The sequence below is a fragment of the Ornithorhynchus anatinus genome, chromosome X1, assembly GCF_004115215.2.
Source record: "Ornithorhynchus anatinus isolate Pmale09 chromosome X1, mOrnAna1.pri.v4, whole genome shotgun sequence".
NCBI classification, from domain to species: Eukaryota; Metazoa; Chordata; class Mammalia; order Monotremata; family Ornithorhynchidae; genus Ornithorhynchus; species Ornithorhynchus anatinus.
The window spans coordinates 70807971-70824414 of NC_041749.1; the positions used below are offsets into that span (position 1 = coordinate 70807971).

Genomic DNA, 16444 nt, shown 5'->3' on the forward strand with positions numbered 1-16444 from the left:
TCTTCACATCTGTAATTTCTTTAGTGTTAGCCTCCCCTCACTTGATTGTAAGCTCTTTAAAGGCAGGGATGAAGCATGTCTACAAATTCCTTTGTTCTCTCTCAAGGACTTAGTACAGTGCTCAGCACATGGTAGGTACTCAGTCAATATTATTGTTTATTGATGAAAGAGGCTATTACAATAACTTTATGTTTTTCCTGGAATTAGGGAAAGTCATTTCTGATGGGCGTGGGGGATGGGAGGGGAGGTTGCCACCTTGCAGCCCGCAATTCTCCTGTCCACCCATTCAGAAATCTGGTTGGAGTGTGGAGTGGAGCCATGTCCCACCATCCTTTGCTGCTTAGAACACATACAATATCTCCTGCACAGAAAAGGATAGAATTGGATTTAATTGTTAAATAACTTGGTTGGTGCTGATTTTTTCCTTAATCTTGTAAAATGTATTTACAATTTATACATTAAAAGTAATCTATATCATTAAAAAGTTCAGAATTAACATTTAGCTCTTTATATTGAGAAATACATGGATTTGCTAATATGATATTTATTCAAGCCTGCTGATATTGCAATTGTGAAATCAATGAAGAATCCTCCATCTGGTGTCAAACTGGTTATGGCTGCTATTTGTGTCATGAAAGACATAAAGCCTGAAAGAATTGTAGACCCTACAGGAACTGGAGGCAAGGTAATGAATGGTGACAAATTTGATTGGGATTCATGAATGTTTCAATTTATTTGCAAATTGAGTAAACAGATTGTATCAGCTCAAACTTGGCTAATATACCATTTAAGGGGAAATAGATAGACATAGTTCTTGAGCATGAATAGGCACTAGACTAGCAAGACAAAACCCTTAGAGTGAGTCTGAAGCTTTATAACAAGTGTGGGGGCTTCCCGTTTGCTCTTGACCTTTCAGCCCATTCATTTTGGAGGTCCCCATGAACAACTGCTCCGAGTGGGAAGATTCATTTTGGTTTTTTTAGCTCCTCTAGACTGTAAGCTCATTATGGGCAAGGAACGTGTCTACCAACTGTTGTATTGTACTCTCTCCAGCAGTTAGTACAGTGCTCTGCATACAATAAGTACTCAATAAATACCATTGATTGAATGATTTTGTTTCTGAGCCAGCATGCTTAAAACAGTGGTGGCCTAGTTTATGGACCCTAGCAGCTACATTAAGATTACCTTCACAACGTTTGCAACATCTCTGGATTCTAAGCACTGGAGTAGGTACAAGGTAATCGGGTTGTCCCACATGGTGCTCACAGTCTTAATCTCCATTTTACAGATGAGGTAACTGAGGCTCAGAGAAGTTAAGTAGCTTGCCCAGGGTCACACAGCAGACAAGTGGCGGAGCCGAGATTAGAACCCACGTCCTCTGACTCCCAAACCCATGCTCTTTCCACTAAGCCACACTGCTTCTCTGACCTCCCTGCCTCTTGTCTCTCCCACTCCCATTCTTCTCTCTGTTGCCCACATCAATTTTCTAAAAATGTAAGCTCTTTGAGGGATCAGGAGAAGCAGTATGACACAGTGGATAGAACTTGGGCCTGGGAGTCAGAAGGTCATGGGCTCTAATCCCAGCTCTACCACTTGTCTGCTCTGTGACCTTGGGCAAGTCACTTCACTTCCCTGGGCCTCAGTTCTCCGACTCTGTAAAATGGGGATTGAGACTGTGAGCCCCACATGTGACAGGGAATGTGTCCAACCCGATTCGCTTGTATCCACCCCAGCGCTTAGTACAGTGCCTGGCACATAATAAGCGCTTAACAAATACTGTAATTTATTATTATTACCATTATTGTCTCTAACAACTCTATTGTGTTGTTTTCTCCCAAGTACCTAGTACAGTGCTCTGCATAGTAAGTGCTCAATAAATTCCATTGACTGATTGATCTTCAGTAGTCAGATAACTTCAAGACATGAGCAGTTGAAATGAGGATCCTCAAAGGCAGAGAGGCTATATTCCACACTGCTTTTCCAGGTTATTTCTGCTAAAGCTTGAAGGCTTTTTAAATGCTCCGCCACAGACATAACTCAAGCAGCATACTTGTCAACCAGTCATTGGTATTTATTATTATTATTATTATTATTATTCATAATAATAATTGTGGCTTGGGAGTCAGAAGATGTGGATTCTAATCCTGGCTCCGCCACTTGTCAGTTGTGTGACCTTGGGCAAGCCACTTAACTTTTCTGTGCCTCAGTTACCTCATCTGTAAAATGGGGATTAAGGCTGGGAGCCCCACGTGGGACAACCTGATCACCTTGTATCTACCCCAGTGCTTAGAACAGTGCTCGGCACATAGTAAGTGCTTAAAAAATACCATAATAATAATTATTATTATTATTTGTTAAGCGCTTATTGTGTACTAAGCACTGTACTAAGAGCTGGGGTGGATACAAGGAATCGGGGTGGACACAGTCCCTGTCCCAAATGGGGCTTCCAGTCTCAATCCCCATTTTACAGATGAGGTAACTGAGGCACAGAGAAGTGAAGTGATTTGTCCAAGGCCACACAGCAGACAAGTGGCAGAGTGTCTAATGAGTGCTCAGTACTAAGCCTTTGGGAGAATAGAGCAGAAGTACAAGATCTCTGCCCACAAGGAAATGATAATCTAATGAGAATTCCCTCCTAGTAGTGAAAGGAGCGGGGTCAGAATCTTGACTGCTAAAATCAGTCAATCAGTGGTATTTATTGAACACTTACAGAGTGCAGAGCGATGTACTGAAACAGAAAGTCTGTAGTCTCTGGAATGGAAAAAACAACAACAGATGACATTGTCCTAGCTTCCTCCAAACTCTGATTTAGTTTTCCTCAGCATATATGGTGTTATAATTTTATTCTAATGTTTTGGGTGCAAATTGTGATCAATCAATTATATTTATTGAGTGCTTACTGTATGGAGAATACTACTAAGCGCTTGGGAGAGTACAATACACCAGATTTGGTAGGCATGTTCCCTTCCCACAAGTTTACACTCTAGAGGGGGAGACAGACATTAAAATAAATTACAGGTACATACAGAAGTGCTGTGGTGCTGAGGGCTGGAAGAATATTGAGTGTTTAAGGGGTACAGATGGGATATTCAAAAAATTTAACTATTCCAGTTTTGGGGGGTGTTTTGGAAGGGAAGTGAACCCTTATATCCATCAGTAGTATTTATTGAGCACTTACTGTGTGCAGACCACTGTACTAAATGCTTGGGGGAGTACAGTGCAACCAAGTTGGTAGACATGCTCCTTGCCCTCAGTGAGTTTACAGTCTAGAGGGGGAGACATCAATATAAATCAATTGCAGATGTGTACATAAATATTGTGGGGCTGAGGGTGGGGTCAATATAAAGTGCTTAAAGGGGGCAGGTCCAAGTACGTAGGTAATGCAGAAAGCTGAGGAAGTAGGGGAAATGGCTGAGTCAGAGGAGGCTTCTTGGAGGAAATGTAACCTGAATAAGGCTTTGAAGGTGGGGAGAGTGGTGGTCTAGAGTATATGGAGGGGGGAGGACATGGGAAAGAGGTCAGTGGCAAGGTAGATGAGATTAGGGTGCAGTGATCAAGCTGCTCTAGTGGAGTGAAGTATGCGGGCTTGGCTGTCGTAGGAGATCAGTGAGATAAGGTAGGGGGTGAGCTGGTTGAGTGCTTTGAAGCCGATGGTAAGAAGTTTCTGATTGATGTGGAGGTCCTTGTGGCATGGAGAAAAGTGGACTGTATTGATGTTCATATGAAGACTCTGTCCCTGTCATCCTGCCATATTAATTTTAACCACCATTAGGGATACTAGAAATATTCATCAGTCAGTATCTGTGAAAGACATTTTCATTTGTTTTGGGCCCCAGGTTTTACTCTTGTTGAGATACTTATTTTGGGTTTTTAATTTTCCATCATCGTTAGGCAGTTCAAGAACCTATCTGCTCTTTCCTTAGTATTGTCTCATTCCAGCAAGAATATGGGAACTCAAGGAAAGTGGAGTCAGGTGCCACTTATTTCCTGCTCTCTCCTTTTATTTGAAAGATTAAAGCAGCCTTTGGAGGGAGCCTTTTCAATCATATTTCTTTGCTATCTCACTGCAAAGGGAATTCAAAGGCAAAAGAAAAGGAGGTTAAAGATTGAGTTCTTTTTCTTTTTCTAGATTCTAATAATTTCAATTTCAAAGCTGCAAACCACTTTTATAAAAGAAAAAAATGATCATTTCACTATTTTGTCTTCAAATTTAAATTAACTTTGCCCGCTAGCAAAAACTCGGTCTAAACATCTGGGTTTATATTAAAACATATTTTTAAGATTAACCTCAGTTGCTTGAAAACCAGTATCTACAAAGTGACAGTTTGATAAGTCTGTGTAAGTAGTTTGTATAGATGATATATCACTTATTCAATATGTATGCATATATTATAGTTCTCTGTTATTATACATTTACTGATTTTTTTCCACTCAATTTTTTTTCTAGATATTAGATTATTGGGGACCTAGCAAGAAACTTTTGGGAGATATCAGTTTTTTAAGAGATCTGAGAGAATATGACAAGGATAACATTCCAGTAAGTCTTGTTGTATGCTTTTTTCCTCAATACTACTTTCCAAAAAGTATAGAAAGTTTTTCAATATTTTGCTAAAGGTTTTGAAGCTAATACTTTTAATAGGGGTAGATAACATTTAAAGATGCATCATTGACCTCTTGGATGTGGGTTGTCCCAGGGCATATACTACTCTAAAGGATAAGTTATTTTAGAAGAAAAATTGACCTCTTTCTGGTCAATAAGACTTTTCATGCTGTAAAACACATTTCTTTTTCAGACAGCAAATAATATAAATTTAGAACTGTCTTAGCTTTTCAAAATACCTAATTTACACCTAAGGCGTAGCTTGTGCATAACATGGATGCAGGGCCTATGTCCACCAATTAATAATCAGTATGTTTTTATTACAATTTTTTAACATTTAAATTATTCTCTTCATTTGTTTACATTTTATCTCCCAACTCTTTGAGAGCTTTTCACTTTCTCTGTATTCCCCAAGAAATGTCAGCTCTTGGTCAGCTGTAACAAAACAGGTGCTTGCCATTTTTGGTTCCAAATCAGATCTTTGTTTTTTGCTACACTACAACATGTTAATTAGTGAAAACAGTTGGTCTGTAGGCCTGGCAAATTTGGGTCAAAAAACTTTGGAATCATTTCTGGTTGGGTTATGGTTGGGTCGGGATCTCAAAATTGATCATCATTATCGTGATATATCTCAAAATTACTTTTGAAAAGTTGATTTTGGTTGATTTTGTTTTTTAAAATGAATATAATGAAGAATGTACTTCTCTAAGGTAATGATAATTGTGGTTTAATCACTTCTATTATATCATGAGTATTTTTTTCTTGTGATAAAATGTGTATATTGCTAACTCAGGATGCTTGTCATGCAGGGGTCTGTCATGCAAAAGATTCGCCATGAATATTTAACCAACCCAGAGTTTGATCCTCTTAAGATTGCTAAAGCTTCATCTGCTGCTGAGGGGTTATGCAAGTGGATAAAGGCAATGGATGTGTATGACAGAGTTACAAAGGTAAACCAAGGATTGTACATTCTATCAAAATAAAGTAAATTCTAAGACCTAAACCTAGTTTGTACCTCAGCACTATATACTGATGACTAAATGTTCATTAAAAGTGTGTACATATTATTATTATTATTGTATTTGTGTAAGCCATGTGTCAAGCACCATTCTAAGTGCTGGGATAGATACACAACATCATCAGGTTGGACATAGTCCCTGAACTGCATTGAGGCTCATGGTCTAAGTAGGAGGGAGAACACAGTTAGTCAATCAGTCAGTCGTATTTATTGAGCACTTATTGTGTGCAGAGCACTGTATTAAGCGCTTGGGAAAGTACAGTATAACAATATAACAGGCACATTCCCTGCCCACAACGAGCTTACAGTCTAGAACAGCTGTTTAATCCCTGAGACACCGAGAAGTTAACTGATTTCCTCAAAAGTCACACAGCAAGCAATTGGCAGAGCTGGGATTAGAACCCAGGTTCTCTGATGCCCAGGCCCATACCCTTTCCACTGGCCCACGTTACTTCTCATATATTTTCAGGATGAGGTGCATATATATTTTGCCCTTGCTGGTACAATTCAAAAAAAAATTCCATGATTCTTTTGATTCGAAGGATCTCATTACTAGCCACATAGATTTTGCCAGCACTGAAGTTACTCATGCTTTACTTGTTTCCATTGTGTTGGAAATTCAAGGCAGAGGATTAGAGTACTCGAGATGTTCCACCTTAGGTAGGATAATCACGATATTTTGGCCACCAGCCTGTCACCCAAAATTTGTCCATCTGTCCGAATGTCCATCTGTCCACCAGAATATTGGCAGTGGAAGAACCGGCCACTGCAGCTGCGGCTGGGAGCCCTGTCTCTACAGCAGCTAGGAATAAAGACAGAGCCGTGGTGACAGCAGGATGGCTGGAGGTGAGGAGAAGCCAGGGTTAATCTGCAGTCTTCCCTGTGACTCCCTGGCCACTGCCATGTTTCCTGCTGATGGACTTGGTTCTTATTTCCTTTGTGACCTCTAGGGATCTTGAAGCCGATGAGTAGGGAACTTGACTGACACAGAAGCGTGGGGGAAGTCTCAGCATAGCCGTGGCTTCCCTGCAATTTATCCGAGGCATTTATTGAGCGCTCACTGAGCCCTCAGAACCGTGCGAAGTTCTTAGGAGAGTACCACAAAAGCAAATTGCATGTCCCCATCCCCCAAGGATGGAACTTACAATTGAATGGTGCCTGCTCCTATTCTGCTGCCTCCACTGTCCCCGTCTCAGTTACCACCATTACCATCCTCCCGATTCTGGAGTGTAGCTTGATGTGTGTGTTCGCGTACTGTTGGATCGTCTCTGTTGCCGAATTGCACTTTCCAAGTGCTTAGTACAGTGCTCTGCACAAAGTAAGCGGTCAATAAATACGACTGAATGAATGAATACTGTTTATGAGTTTCTACTTTGGTTTTTCTTGCTCTCTTTTTGTTGCTCTTTGCATCTTTACCTCTCAGTCTCACCCTCTTTCTGGCTCTCTATTACTGACTTGCACTGCCTCCATCTCTTGCTGTCTCCTTTTTCTGTCCCACTTGGCCACCCAAAATTTGGGACCAAACTCCATCCTCTTACGTGATTCTATATAATTTCTCTTACTCTGGAAAGTTACACAAGATCTCTTTTCATATGTGTTTGCACTCCCCTTAAGATTATCAATCCTCTGTGGGCCAGGGAAATTGTCTAAGTTAATATCCTGGAACATTCCAATTTGCTCAGAACAGTTTCCCGTATATTGAAAGCACTCAACAAATGTAACACTTAATCATAGTAACATATGCAAATACTGCACACAGCTTTTCTGGGCCTCGGTTACCTCATCCGTAAAATGGGTATTGAGACTGTGAGCTCCATGTGGGACAGGGACTGTGTCCAACCTGATTACCTTATATCTACCCCAGGGCTTAGAACAGTGCTTGGCACATAGTAAGCACTTAAGTGCCATAATTAGCACAGGAGGGAGGCCTTGAGTGCCAGAAGAACCAAGAAAGGAAATGTCCTCTTGGCACCAGGTAGAAGGAATGGGTAAATGTTGGGACTTGTTTGGAAAGTTGAATGATGAGGATGATGGTATTTGTTAAACGCTTACTATGTGCCAAGCGCTGTTCTAAGCGCTGATCCCTACTTATGCTTCTTCCTGCACTAATTGTTGATGAATAGGTGGTTGCACCCAAGAAAGCCCGTCTAGCAGAAGCTCAGAGTTCCTTAGCAGTGACTATGGAACTCTTAAATGAGAAGAGAACTGAACTGAGAGAAGTGGAAAATCATTTAACAAATTTGCAAAACACCTTTCTTGAGAAAACTGAAGAAAAGGCCCGTTTAGAATTCCAGGTGGAACTATGTGCTAAGAAACTCGAGAGAGCATCAAAACTAATTGGCGGACTCGGTGGAGAAAAATCAAGGTCAGAGAGCAAGCACCAAGATTTCTACTCATTCTAAGTAACACATTTACGCACACAAGGAGTATATTCTTTTCTGCTTTGTGCAAATCATTAGACTTGTAAAGTTACGTTGGGAGAACGATTTATTGTAGACCTGCATTTCGGTCTTGTGTCTTTGCAATAGTTTTATTTTATTCGTTCAGTTGTCAGTCCACTCATAATGTGGTTGTGTCAACGTCCCTCTTTAGGGAACCGACACAAGGAAGAAGCTTTTGGGGTATTTTCATACCCAACCATCTGTATGATATTGACAGCTAACTTTAGGTTGAAATTTATAGTTGAGGTTGAAATTTTAATCGCAGAATACTGTTGTGGTTAGGAATTACTATTAATGCAAAATCAATTATTTTCAAGGCTTAGCTATTTTAAACTTATTGTGGAGTTCCTTTGAGTCATAACTGATTATCCTTGTAGAGCTGTAGATTTTAAGGTAATTTTGATATTCTTTTAAAATAGGAAAGGCCCTAGGAGAGAATTCAGCCTAAACTAGGATTTTAAAATTATATTCCGCATAGTTTAAGTGAAGTTCTTGATGATGGTAGTAGATAGATTAGTAGTAGCTTACAGCCTAGTGGAGAGAGACAAACATGGAAATGAAACATACACCAACTTAGTAGAGAAGAATGTAAGGGCTGGGGAGGTTATGATAAATGTTGTGAGGTGGGTGGGATATTTTACAAATTACAGATGTAGTACACCAATAAATGACGGAATAAATAGCATTTAAGAGCAGAGTAGAGAACTGGCCTTTCTTTAGCCAACCTTAAAGGATTAGCTGTTTTTAAGGAAATACTTCATATTTCAATACTCACGTAGAAATTTGGTGTTTGTTTTAAAATAGGTGGTCTAAGGCAGCGGATAACCTTCAAAACATATATGACAATTTGACTGGTGATGTTCTGATATCAGCAGGAGTGATAGCTTATCTAGGTGCTTTCACTACTGCCTTCCGACAAGAATGCATTAAAGATTGGACCAAATTGTGCATGGTAGGACTATAGTGTCTCACATTTCCGTCCTTTGTATCAAATACTCAAAATGTTCTCACTGCTTTCTAAATATATAGTGTTTCTTGTAGAGGTGGTAGGGACAGAATCTGAGTTGATCCAGGCATGTAGAGTAGACAAACTTTCTCAGACTGGCACATGGCTTGTAGTTGCAATCCTAAATAGTATGGCACCCGGATCCAAAACACTTACAGAAGCTCAGAGTCTATTAAATGCTGAGGGTGTATGCAAGTCATCCAGTGCATGAGCACCCAGAAATCTTAAAACAAAATTGTAAAACACCATGCAATAAAAAGCCTATATCACTATGCTGATTTTCCTTGGGAAAATGAAGTGCATGGAGGAATAGCATGGCCTAAGAAAAAGCACCGGCCTGGAAGTCAGAAGGCCTGGATTCTAATCCCACCTCCGCCTCTTGCTTGCTGTGTGACCTTGGGCAAGTCATTTAACTTCTCTGTGCCTCAGTTTCCTCATCTTTAAAATGGGAATATCTGTTGTGTAATTTTATTTATTTATATTATTGTACTGTGCTGAGCACTTGGGAGAGTACAGTGTAGCAATAAACAGACATATGCCCTGCCCACAACTAGTTTACAGTCTAGCGGGTTCAACCCCAATTTGTTCTGTTCCCGTATGCCAAAGCCACACCCTAACAATAGAGTGCAAGTGCAGGTGGGGTTAAGTTTAGGGAACTTTGGGCGTTGTGTGTAGCCTGTGGCTGATTCAGAGCTAGCTGCTTGGGAGTAGGGGAATGGAGAAATGACAGGGGCAGGGAGGGCAGTAGAAAAGATTAGGAAGGAATGAAAATAATTAGTAGGGAATGCAATCCAACAGGTACAAGATTAACAATAAAGAAAGAGTGGCTCTGGCGACTAGTTGGTGCTAGATCTTTCATTTAGATAATGTTTGCAGGATGTTTAAGGAAATCAGCATTAGTAGTTGTTTTGCTTTTTTTTGGTTTTTCTGTTTTGTTTTCTAGGACAAAGGTATCCATTGTTCTGATGATTTTTCCTTGAGTAAGACCCTTGGTAATCCAATAAAAATCAGGGCTTGGAATATTGCTGGTCTACCAACAGATTCTTTCTCCATAGACAATGGGGTGATCGTTGACAACTCCAGGCGTTGGTACGTAACCCGGAAATGGGATATTTTAGGGTTTCTTTCAACCTAAATTACAAGACCCTTTTCAAAGCACTCACATGTGCTATGATACAGTATTAAAACTGCAAAAGTAAACTCAAGTGGATTTGCGTGTTAACCATCTGTAATTTTATTTTATGACATTGTGACACCTTTAGGAAATTACTTGCTCAAATGTTATCCAGCCACCTGAGAAATAGCCAGTCTTCTTAAAGACTGCTATTTAGTTCTTTTTTCAGCTAATGAAAAGCTTCTCTTGATTTTGCTGAGGTATTTGACAGTGTATGAAGTGAAACTTTATCACATAGTACATTCAAACATTTGGGAAATGGAATCAAGTTTCATATACTTTTTTTGGTGAATGAAATGATCAGAAAATGACAAATATCTAGATAATTTTTCCTAGACAGAAATCAACTTTATTTACTTTTTCAAAATTGTCTTCTGAAATCCACTGAACGCTTTTTAAAACTGAAACATTATTAAAATGGTCAAAAAGAGCAAATGTTTTAAAGAAAACAGTTCCAGATTTCTATGTGGATCCAAATTTTTGTAATGAAAACTTAGTGACTTTAGCATGCATCTGCTACATTTTGTTTTACTCTAAGAATAATTTTTAATGAGCTATCAATCGTCTCATTTGTTTCAAGCATTTCTCTCTGCTTTTCAAATGAACTTGAGTTGTCATGTTTCTCATTACTTATGCCTTTCCTCCTTTAACATGATACAGTAAAGAATAATTATTGCTTTATTCCAATCCAACCCAGGTTTTAAAACAAAGTGATTCAAATTTATACAGCCTCTGAGGCATATGCTTTATTCATTCTAGGCCTTTAATGATTGACCCCCAGGGTCAAGCCAATAAATGGATAAAAAACTCTGAGAAGGAAAACCAACTGAGCGTTATCAAGTTCTCAGATGCAGATTACATGAGAAAACTGGAAAATTGCATTCAATTTGGAAAGCCACTTCTGTTAGAAAATGTTGGAGAAGAACTCGATCCATCTTTGGAACCATTGCTACTTAAGCAGACTTTTAAACAAGGTACCCAAAGTTTGTTATTCATATACAACCAGAGAATATCTTCACTTCTTTAAAAGGCATGACTGTAGAGGCATCTATATCCAAGGTATTATTATTTTTAATTGTGCTAGATTTGGGGTAGGCTAGGCCACGTAGGGCTCAGGACAAATCAAAGGTGTGTTGAAGCCCTAGTCTCAGAGGGAGAATGGAGGATAGGTTAAAAGAGTGGAACTACTTATCAAAACTAAGTACAGTAGCTCCTCCACAGCTCCCAGGAACGTAGGCCATGCCGGATCAAGTTAACATTAACAAATCAGTACAATTGCAGCCAGAGGTATAAGCAACCCTCTGTCAGTGCCAGGCTGAAGTTAGGAAACTTTCCAAAACAAGTGAATATACAGAAAATACAAGCAAATCTTAAAGAAGCTTGCCACGTGTTGAGAAGATGGCTGTTATTGTGCTCAGAATTCCGTGGACTAAACCGAAACAGAGTCCTTGCCATCTCAGAAATTTCCACCTAAAGATAACTGAGATGGCAATCCAATAGTTTTTCACTCTCCCCCTCGCCTCCAGCAGTGTCACTGTCCACTAATGGGGCTCCTAGAACAACATCTCTTGGAGGTGGGGAAGGCAATGCTGTCTCTCTTTTATAGAGATGAGGAAAACCGAAAGAGTTGCCTAAGATCGCACATTTGGTGACAGACAGAGACAAGTCATACAAGACCTGGGGATACAGAAACAGGACTCAGACACAGCATGCTATCTCTCACTCTCTCTCTTCCTCTCCCCCAGTACTCCCGTTGTTTTTGCTGTCGGCCTCATTCTCCTTCCTTTTCCTCTCCTCCTGCCCACTTATCTAAAGGGAAAGCTGAAGTCGAGGAGTAGGAAGGTCGTATTCTTCACGCCTTCTTCTTCCCCTTCTCCTTGGGCAATTCCCAGGTTCCCACATCTCCATTTGTAATTTAAGTCCCGCTAAACTTGTTTTAGGGGAGGGAAGGACTGGGTCTTGTCTGTAACTGTGGGGCAGGGAATTGCCTCTCTGTGGCCAGCAGGGACCATGCCAAGCTTGCCAGGAGCTTCTTTGATTGTGTTCCTCCCTGTTGCCCAGCTTCAGTTGAGAAGCAGCATGACGTAGTGGATAGAGCACGAGCCTGGTAGTCAAGAGGTCATGGGTTCTAATCCCGACTCTGCCACGTGTCTGCTCTGTGACCTCGGTCAAGTCATTTTACTTCTCTGGGCTTCAGTTACCCCATCGGTAAAATAGAGATTAAGACTGTGAGCCCCATGTGGGACAGGGTTTGTGTCCAACCTGATTTGCTTGTATCTACCCCGGCGCTTAGTACAGTGCCTTGCATATAGTAAGCACTTCACAAATACCATCATCATTATTATTATTATCATTCAGTTTGGGTTGACGAGATGAGACGTGGGGCTTGTGACACTCTGTGAGTGTGAAGGGTTGGGAGACCTCATGGAGGCTGGGCAGCACCACTAGCTCCTTCCTTCCTGGAAGCTACTTGTGGACAGGAACATGCCTACCAACTCTGTAGGATTAGACTCTACCAAGCACTTAGTACAGTGCTCCGCACACACAGTAAGCGCTCAGTAAATAGGATCGATTGATTTCTCACTTCCTCCTCCTCCTTCCAAAACCCTGTTTTGTTGCCGAGGTGGTGGCAGACTGGGCCTGATGCTAATGCTACTCTGGGCTGGCTGCCTTTCTCCTCACCTCGCATGGGGGGAACAATCAATCAATCGTATTTATTGGAAGAGTATGGTATAACCGAGTTGGTAGACATGTTTCCTGCTCACAGTGACTTTACAATCTAGAGTTGCTACGGTTGTCTTTCCTGTGTTCCTGCCTTCCTGGCCCCAGATTTTCAGCCTGTGTGGGGCTCTAATTCACTGTATAAACAAATGTCCTGTGCTGTTTATCCATATCAGGTCCTGTAGCGAAGGAACTATGCATAATTTTCTCATCTACATTTTTACTTTGTGAAACATAGGTGGTATGGATTGCATCCGGCTTGGGGAAATCATTATTGAATATTCCTTTGACTTCAAATTCTACATCACCACAAAGCTGAGGAACCCACACTACATGCCCGAGCTGGCTACAAAAGTTTCTTTACTCAATTTCATGATAACTCCAGAAGGACTTGAAGACCAGCTATTGGGTATAGTTGTTGCCAAGGAGAGGTATGAATTTTCTTCAGGGCTGGCAGAAATAAATCTATAGAAAGGAATGTCTGTAGATTAAGGAAACACAGTTGTGTAATTATCATTTGTAAGCTTTATGCAATAGTTGGCTTTGTGGTATTCTGGTTACCTCGTAATATCATCATCTCCTGAAATATACAAAAAGGGATATTTTGCAGAGACCTTTGCTCCACGATCCTACCGAGAAGAGATGAGATATTGACTTAAATTGCAACAAAAGGCTGGGAAGAGGGAGGCAGGCAGTGGCACCCATTTCACCCCACCCTCATCCCATCTGTGGGCGTGGCTGGAAAGGGGCTATCAGGGAAGCCCCAGGTAGTGGTGGTGATTGTGGTGACAGTGCTGCTAAGGTTCAAACTGAAATTGGGCTGGTTATCAAAATGGTATTGACCTGGCGAAGGGGTGGTCAGGCCGGGGGAGGGTGGGAGGATGATGATGATGGTATTTGTTAAGCACTTACTCTATGCCAAGCACTCTTCTAAGCGCTGGGGGAGATACAGGGTAATCAGGTTGTCCCACATGGGGCTCACAGTCTTAATCCCTATTTTACAGATGAGGTAACTGAGGCACAGAGAAGTTAAGTGACTTGCCCAAGGTCATTCAGCTGACAAGTGGCAGAGCCGGGATTAGAACCCTTGACCTCTGACTCCCAAGCCGGAGCTCTTTCCACTAAACCACGCTGCTTCTGGTGGTCATCAGTGGCACCCAGGCATATTCTAATAAAATGCTAAAGCTGTGTGTGGAGTAACTGTGGAGTCAAGGGAGACCGGGGAATTTTGGGTATGGATGGAGGAGTGGGCAGAAAAGCTACCAGGAACAGAAGAGGGCAAGGTGGGGGGGATTTACTGTATTTACCCACAGTACTCACCTATTACATTAAGATTGGTAATGGATCCTGATTTATAAAAGGTAGTTGTGTGAGAAGACGTATCCCGCAATCCAGAGAAGCAACATGGCCTAGTGGAAAGAGTATGGATCTGGGAATCAGAAGAACCTGGATTCTAATTCTGCTTCCTCCACCTGTCTGCTGGGTGACCTTGAGCAAGTCACTTAACTTCTCTGTCCTTCAGTTACTTTGTCCGTAAAATGGGGATTAAGGCTGTGAGCCCCATGTGGGACATGGGCTGTCTCCAACCTGATTAATGTGCATCTACCCCAATGCTTAGAAGAGTGCCTGGCACATTCTATTTATCGTGATTAAGTTGTCTTGTTTTTTGTCCATCTGTCTCCCCAGATTAGACTGTAAGCCCTTCAATGGGCAGGGATTGTCTCTATCTGTTGCCGAATTGTACATTCATTCCAAGTGCTTAGTCCAGTGCTCTGCACATAGTAAGTGATCAATAAATACTATTGAATGAATGAATAGTAAGCCCTTAACAAATACCTTCAAGAAAAGAAATCCAAGCATGTTTTCAAGGAACATAACCTGGTTGTATTATGGGGAATGCCAGTACATTAAAGATACTGTAATGTCTCATACTTTTAAATTTTGATAAGTTACACAGGATATCTGAAACTCTTGTCGTTCCTAGATGAAGTATCAAATTAGCGACCTGATTTACTGAACAGTCAGGTCTCTTATAACACGAGAGTTGCATTTTTGAAGAAGCTCTTGTTAGAGAGAAACCACATTGTGGTACTTAGGCGCCATCCACACTAGACACATGTGAAGAACCATTTCTTCTAGTATGCATCATGTTCTGTCCAGACAGAGGGGCTCTCTTGAAAGAACATTCCCTAATTGTTCAACAGCATTATATGCAAAATGTGTAGTGACAACATGCATTATGGTAGAGATGACTGTATTTGGGGAAAAAAAAAGCCCTCTCTTAAATTTCCAAATGGGAAATAGGTCATCAAAGTCTGCATTTCAGGGAAATAGTTACAATTTGTTCTTAATAAGATATCTCTTTAAAGAAACATAGTTGTAAGATTATCTTGCCTGTAGCTTTATACTTCTCTCACAGAGGGAGTTTGGTAAATACTGTTCACAGTTGTCTTCTACTTTTTCTATTGAAAGGGGGAAAAGTAAAATTGTAAGTTAAGAAAGTAAAATTTCAAAGTATAAAATACACTTTCTTGCAGGTGTAAATCACTATTTAAAAAAAAACAACTTTGTCCCCCTCAGGAATCAGGACTACACTTCCCTTACTTAAGAATATGCCACACAGTATATGGTAAATTGAGATGACCTCATTTCATTTAAGTAGGATAAGCATATCCCCTTATTTATTTGGGACCAAAATATGGTTCTACCTTCAAGTTATGCACTCTTGGAAAACAATTGCTAAAATATAGTACTAATTGTATTTTAGCTTGCCAAACAACTTGAACATTAACTCTGACAAGTAGCCTGCTATAATAATTTGTGTTCCACATTCTACTGGTTATGTGAAATAATCAATCGTATTTATTCATTCATTCAATCATATTTATTGAGCACTTACTGTGTGCAGAGCACTATACTAAGTGCTTGGAAAGTCCAGTTAAGCAACAGAGACAATCCCTGCCCACAACGGGTTCACAGTCTAGAAGACAGACTAATTAAGCACTGACTATCTGCAGAGCACTGTACTAAGCACTTGGGAGAGTACAATACAAAAGAGTTGGCAGACACAGCGAGCTTACCAACGTCTAGAGGGGGAGACAGATGTTAAAATAAATTATGGACATGTGCAACTTAAGTGCTGTGGGGCTGAGGGTGGGGTGAATAGCAAATGCTTAAAAAGTACAGATCCAAGTACATAGGCTATGCAGAGGGAGAGGGAGTAGGGGAAATAATGTCCCCAAAGTGTTGTTTAAATCAAGGGATAACAGATATAATTAAACTTGAATTATACGCTTGAAGTGCAAAGGCATTTGTTCCAATTTAAGTAGTTTGAATTCTACACAACCTGAACAACTGAAGAAATTTTATTCAAATGAATGGTGCTGCCTGTTTGTTTCCTCAGATCAACAAATAATGAAAATGTAGATTTGACTTTTAAAATGGTCTAATTCAGTGATTAACAACTTATTAGGAATTTCTTTTC

The 16444-nt window shown here is 40.5% G+C and overlaps 1 protein-coding gene across 5 annotated transcripts in view; it reads left to right on the top strand.

Annotated features, from left to right (window-relative positions):
* The window catches only part of DNAH12 (dynein axonemal heavy chain 12), a 132610-nt gene that overhangs the window by 82928 nt on the left and 33238 nt on the right, over positions 1–16444 (top strand). For all 5 annotated transcript variants that reach the window (XM_029050561.2, XM_029050564.2, XM_029050563.2 and 2 more), the window contains 8 exons: positions 554–685; positions 4448–4537; positions 5410–5550; positions 7742–7983; positions 8864–9011; positions 10009–10154; positions 10999–11213; positions 13199–13391. In XM_029050561.2, the coding sequence (XP_028906394.1) occupies positions 554–685; positions 4448–4537; positions 5410–5550; positions 7742–7983; positions 8864–9011; positions 10009–10154; positions 10999–11213; positions 13199–13391 (1307 nt within the window). The remainder of the gene's footprint in view (positions 1–553; positions 686–4447; positions 4538–5409; positions 5551–7741; positions 7984–8863; positions 9012–10008; positions 10155–10998; positions 11214–13198; positions 13392–16444) is intronic.